Here is a 6,781-nt window from a genome sequence, read left to right as displayed (position 1 = left end):
TTTGCTGCGCGCCAACTCCAGGAAAAATGCCAGGAGCAACACAGCGACCTCTTCGTGACCTTTGTCAATCTAACCAAGGCTTTCGATACGGTCAGCAGAGAAGGCTTGTGGAAGATCATGGAGAAGTTTGGCTGCCCCAGCAAGTTCATCACAATCGTCCAGCAGTTCCACGTCGGTATGATGGTGAAAGTTCTGGATGACGGCGACGAGTCGGAGGCCTTCCCAGTGACAAATGGCGTCAAACAAGGCTGCGTTCTTGCCCCGACTCCGTTCAGTATGGTATTCTCTGCCATGCTGGCAGATGCCTTCCGGAACTACGAAGAAGGAATCCACGTCAGGTACAGAACTGACGGCAGGTTGTTCAACCTTAGGCGCCTGCAGGCAGTTACAAAGATGCGAGAGACTGTCATCAGAGACTTGTTGTTTGCTGATGACTGTGCACTCAACGCCAGCACAGAGCAGAAGATGCAGCGTGAAATGGACTGCTTCTCACAAGCCTGCAACAACTTTGATCTCACTATCAGCACCAAAAAGACCGAAGTTATGTACCAGCCTGCCCCAGGAAAGCCATACCAGGAGCCGCGCATCACGGTGAAGGGCCAGAACCTCCAGACAGTCGACAACTTCACCTACCTAGGCAGCATACTCTCTCGCGCAGTGAATATACACGCTGAGGTCACCAACAGGATTGCCAAAGGCAGCGCCGCCTTTGGGAGACTCCGTGAGAACGTCTGGGAGTGGAGAGGACTCAGCCTTACCACCAAGCTGAAGGTCTACTGTGCAGTGGTCCTTACCACCCTCCTTTACGCCAGCGAGACCTGGACTGTCTACAGCAGACACGCCAAACAGCTCAACCACTTTCACCTGAGCTGTCTCCGCAGACTCCTCCACATCAGGTGGCAGGACAAGGTCCCCAACACGGAAATCCTGGAACGAGCTGGGCTCTGCAGCGTCTACACCCTCCTGCTGAAAGCCCAAGCCAGGTGGGCTGGACATGTGGTCAGAATGCCAGACAGCCGATTGCCTAAGCAGCTGCTGTACGGAGAACTGTGTCAGGGCAAGCGCTCAGTCGGGGGGCAGAAGAAACGTTACAAAGACTGCCTTAAAGCGTCCCTCAAAGGCCTGGGTGTCGACATCAACACGCAGGAGACGCTTGCCCTCGACTGTCCAGCTTGGCGCAGCATGATCACCACAGGAGCCCATGCAGCTGAAGTCCGGTGCATCATCGAGGCACAACGAAAGCGTGCTGTGCGCAAGGCCCGAGCAGCATCCACTGCCATGACAGCACCCACCCACTTGTGTCCCACATGTGGGCGAGCCTTCAGGGCCCGGATTGGCCTCATCAGTCACCTCCGGATCTACAGCCACCAATCTCCCATTTGACTTTGAAGCCATGGTCATCTTCGACTACGAAGGACGAACAACAACAACAACATTTTGCTGAAAGAGAGATCAAGTTAGTTACTGTCCCGAAGTTCCCCCAGTTTTGTTTTGAAAATATTTGGGGGTAGAAGTCAGATGATGGGACCCACACAATCATGTGATCAGAGAGGGGGAGAATGGGAGAGGGAAGGAAAAGAGGTGCTGGAACCTGGAAAGGTAGAAAAGGGTTGACGTGCTTGGCATAGGAAAGATATTGAGGATGGTGGGGGGCGGGGGGGGGGGTTAAGAGGTGTTGCTGAAATGTATTTACAAGGAGGAACTCACAACAAGTTCCAAGCTAATTCTTAGCAAAATGACCCTGGGCATTAACTGCCATTGCTAACATCTGAATTGTGATCTTGTGAGGTACACTAAAATCTTTCTCAATATGCAAATAATGTCTACAATAAATTCTACACTCAATAACCTATCCCTTATTCTTTAAACACAATGTTGGCAAATTCCAGAAATTCAGGTGGTAAAAGGGGTGAACAAGAAGGTGTGTATATATGATCAGCCTTTCTGAAAAGAGGAAATATGAAGATGCTGGGACTGATTTGTGGATGGGAAAGATATCAACATTTCAAAAGATTTTAAGTGTTCATATACACTGTGGCCAGAGAGATCTGTGAGAAAGAGACAAGAGACTATTCAGCATTAGTATACAGCTTTGGAAGAAACATTCAGTTCATTGTGGAACATCAGAATTGCACATTTCTGGAGGGAGTATTATCAAAAAAAAAGATGGTAATAGGAAAGAAAATTGAAAACTTCCATGCAAAAGTGATTATCGCAGAATAGTTACAGGACTGAAGAAGGCAACTTGTCCTGTTGGGTTCGTGCTGTATCCATTATAGGAGCAATCCAGCTGGGCCCACAGTCCAAGTTTTCCTTGTAGTCTGAAAAATTCTTTCTTTCCAAGAATTTCTGCTATGTGAAACATTTTTGCCTCTTATCACTTTTTTTTTGTGCCAATCCCCTTCATTCTAGGTTCACCAGCTCCTACCTCTGCCATCAATGCAATGGTCTCTGACTTTGTTTTACTCTCTTCATGATTTTGAATGACTCAGTCTGATCTCAGAACCAGAGAGAATAAGCCCAACTTATCCAGTCACTTCAGTAAATCTCTTCCACATGCTACTGCACCTTTCTTAAATTGTGGGGATGCAGAAACGTACGTAATCCTCTAACGTTTTATCATGACTGACTCGTTGTGACACTCTGTATTTCTACTTCATTAAAACCAAGCATCCCGTAGGATTTTTAAAAACTTTTCTAAACTACCTTGCCACTTTTAATGAATTATGCACGTATCGTCAGCTCATCTCTTGTACCCATATTAGAATAGTGCCCACGAGTTAATAGTCTCTTTTCATTCTTCACATTTCTCAGCTTTAAATTTCATCTGCGTACTCTTGCTCCCAGCAACTCCATGAGCTTATCATTTCTCCTTGAAGTCTATAACTATCACCTGTACAGACTTCAAAGTTTGTGTCATGAGTAAAAATTAAAAGCAAAATTAACACGAATATCTTTATAGGTTAAGTACAGTCTCGCAACATGACTGCAAATACAGGAAGATCAGAGACCTGAGTCAATGTTAATTCCCAGAGGGGAGCAAGTTTCCTTTCATACTGATCTATAGAGTAATATGAAAGAAGTCAATCTTATACATATCCTCAGATTTAATTAATAAGCAACAGAGAAGAAAAAGAATCTAAAGTAATATGAATTGAATAGCTACAATCTTCTGATAATGAAGTCCTAGTTCAAAGTGTAGGTTGATTTAATTCAAAAGGGTACTTCCTGCAAGCAGCATCCAATTTGAAGTCTAGAAAGATATCCCTACAAAATATCCAAATGCAGATTCTGATTAAACAGCTCATCTTGCATGTCGTTCATGATTCATTCAGTGATGTTCAAGGATGTCCTCACTTAAAATTATTGGCAACAGATTCTAATGATCTGGTTATCACTCAAGGCCAGCATTGACTGCTCGTTCCTTACTGCCGTTGGGACGAATGTGGTAAGTCTCCTTTCTGAACCTTGTCAGACCTTCAGAAGAAGGTGCTCCCACACTGCTGAACCTTCTATCTCCTGCTTACACCCTTCATGAACTTGATAAACTACCAGATTTTACAATCTCCTCTATTCCAATGGAGAATATCCCAACTTCTTTAATCATTTCAGTAAATCTTTTCAACATGACCTCTTCACATCTTTCCTAAATTGCAATGCCCAGAACTGGATAAAATACTCCAGAGATTTAGAGTGAGGAATACTGAAGAACTGTCAATGTGTTTCCATGCCCCGGGTCAAAAATCAAATGAAGCATTCCCATGAATGAGGTAAGTCACCAGAGACTGAACACTGAATTTTAATTCGGCTTGCAACACTGGGCAGTGCAACTGTTCTCCAAGACCTCAGATCCTTCCAAAAACTCCATTCTTGGTAATCAGTATCATGAAAAGCAGAAGAAAATGTGTTTCATGTGTAGCTGAAAGTGGTTGGCTTGTTCGATTGCAGAAATTCTTTTTCTCTGTACGATAGTAAAATAGCAAACTTCAAAGTCAGGAATTTTTGGACTGGGAATATTACAAGAGAAAAAAAGCTTCAAGTGAAATCTTTGCTGTTGATACAACTATAAAACCATGTTGACGTTCTCATTGAAAGAGCTAGTTCAAAAGAATTTGAAATATGTTATTATTACCATTTAACAGAAGTTTTGTTATAAAGTTTAAAACGCATCCAGTCAGCAGTTCATAGATTTGTTTTACTTCAAATGTTTTACGAGTGCACAAGGTGTTCTCGAGACAGAGAAACGTGAGTCTTTAAAATCACAATAGGTTAACTGAAAATCTTTTTTAATAAGAAAATATATATTTCCTGCACAGACACCATGAATGTGAGTACATTATACTGTTATCACAATATACCCTTGTTAATACAGGACATAACTAACGTTTCATAACCGGTGTTATAAAACACTCTAAGAAGCCACACTTTATTAATAGACTTCTGTCAATTGAGCTTGAAATGACATCATATAAATGTGATAGTCTCTTCGCAATATATTACATAGACAGTGCTGTTAAAACACCTGGGTATAAAGGCTGAAACCTATTCAAATCAGCTGCAAGTATATACAAAAACTGAAATAGATCAGTTGAAAATGCAATGTAATAAAACAATCCATCGGGAGTGTACTTAAAATGTAGTGGTCGCAATTTACTTTTAAAAAAGTGTTTTTAGGATATTTAAAAAATGTTTACATATTCAAACCATTCATGCTTGGTGAAAATATTTCAACCTTTGATTTGCAATTTTCCATCCATATTTCAATACACAATCCAAAAATTACCTGCTGACATAAAGAAAACGGCTGAAGTAGCCAGGCATTAACACATGCAGCAACCATGACAACACAAGTATGAACAAACACTGGAAATTTCAATACAAATCCTTACAAAGCTTTCTTTTTTTTATTTGCCAAGAACCAGAAGGGAACAAGAACCAGAAGTTTTTTTTGTACTCCTGTGCTAAACCCAGTAGTTTACAAATACTAATAGATTTTATGTGGCAGCAAAAGACTAGACAGGTGCTAAAATTAAAATGTCAACATTGAGAAAAGGGATCAAAACTAAAAGTGACAGATCGAAGAAGAGTGAAAGAGATATTTCAATTAAAACACAACTAAATTAAAAGAAAACTGCATTCTTTTTGAATGGCCTACACAGGTACTATTTCGACACTATACTCAGAAAGTATTTTCCTAAGGATAACTTGCATCTAAAATATTTGATTGAGCTTTTATTTTTAACCATTGTCTGAAAACAATAGTTCAAGGTAAAAGTTTCATTCTGCCAGCAGTGGCACTTCTAGTGCTAGCATTGTGAACACTATGAAAATGCCAATGTTCAGGTAAGTGGATGCACAAGTCATTTAAGCAGCAAAATCCATTTGTAAATACAACTTTATTTAGCTGCAATACCAGAAACACCAATCAGGGGGCACAAAAGCTGTCAATGTTGGCAGAATTTGCCATGTTTCAGGATGCAGAACTTATCTGTGGTGGGCATCCATAATGCTAAGGTAGGACAGTTTTCCCGAAAGTGATTTGCTGATGTTGCTCAGCTTAAATACAGATCTATGCACAATATATTCCACCCTCATGTACAAAGCAACACACAACCCTCGACCCTGAAAACACATCTAGTTAGCAGCACTGACATCTGGTTTTAGTTTGCACTGGACAAAACTATCACTATCTTTTCAATAGAGCCTACTTTTTGCTCAAGTATAATGCCAAAATGTTCAAAGGAAAAGGCAGCAATGCTACTAAAAGGAGCCAATTAAAGTAGGAGAGAGAATTCCTTCATTACCTGTCCCTGAGTTGGATTTATACCTGGATCTTGATGTGAAGGCTGGTGACCAGTACATCCATATTCCCCTTCCCCGCGGAAGATCTTTTGGGATTACCAGAAGTTAAAGAACATTAAATCACTTCCCAACAGTACCTGTGTAGGCCTATAAACAAATGCAGGTCCAAATAAAGATAACTGTGGTTCATCAAATTCATACAATATTTTACATACTCTACAGAGCTTTGAACAGAATCATATATTTTTTTCACACTTTTTAAATATTACATTCTCTTTCGGGCGTTTTGTGTAGGTAAAGTCTTTACACCAGGTACAACCTTCATTCAGCAAACAAAATACTACCCAGAAAAATCTGTAGAAAACACTATTAAAAACAAAATTCAAAAAAGTAACCGATCACACACTAAATAGCTGCAGCAAGAGTAGATTTTTTCAGGTTCAAAGGGAAAGGAAAACAAACATTCTGTAAGGTAACTTTTTGTGTAAGCAGTCATAGAAGATTGGAATTTTCTCTGCTGCATTGTTTCATATTTTCTTCCTGAACAACTAATATTTCTTCATGAATCACTGCACACAAAAACTGCAGTCCAAGGTGACTTGTGCAAAAATGGGTCAGGGATGAGCTTTCCACTGAATCTCCCACCTGCTGTCCATATAGAGCTTCAGACTGGATCCCAACAGGCTGGCTACTCATGACAAAAATTGCTGCAGTGCTGTTTTTGCCCTGTAATAAATTCAAAATTAGTTTTTGAAATGCTGTTCTTACTGTACTCACCTAGGATTCCATTAAAGTGTTTATTTAAACTCAATAATTACAAATGTGATTATTGTGGTTAGGCAGTAAAATGAGAATTCATTTTATTACCAGCTCTTATGTTCAAGGAGTGGGCACAACAGTGAACTCACCAAACTTAATGTGACACTATATTTAAAAAATGCAGCATGTATTTGTTACCATAAAACATCTAGTACTAAAT

The 6,781-nt window shown here is 40.5% G+C and overlaps 1 protein-coding gene across 2 annotated transcripts in view; it reads right to left on the bottom strand.

The window, feature by feature from the left end:
• Positions 1 to 4,072: 4,072 nt before the first annotated feature.
• armc8 (armadillo repeat containing 8) overlaps positions 4,073 to 6,781 on the bottom strand; it is a 138,573-nt gene continuing 135,864 nt past the window's right edge. Inside the window, exon 22 of one of the 2 annotated variants that reach the window (XM_063051898.1) lies at positions 4,073 to 6,528. In XM_063051898.1, coding sequence (XP_062907968.1) covers positions 6,495 to 6,528 — 34 coding nt within the window. In that variant the 3' untranslated portion in view covers positions 4,073 to 6,494. The remainder of the gene's footprint in view (positions 6,529 to 6,781) is intronic. The other variant, XM_063051899.1, reaches the window with a different exon arrangement.

The sequence above is a fragment of the Mobula hypostoma genome, chromosome 6 (genome assembly GCF_963921235.1).
Source record: "Mobula hypostoma chromosome 6, sMobHyp1.1, whole genome shotgun sequence".
Lineage (NCBI taxonomy): Eukaryota > Metazoa > Chordata > Chondrichthyes > Myliobatiformes > Myliobatidae > Mobula > Mobula hypostoma.
The sequence above is the reverse complement of the archived record's forward strand: the minus strand, read 5'-3'. Positions and strand labels throughout refer to the sequence as shown.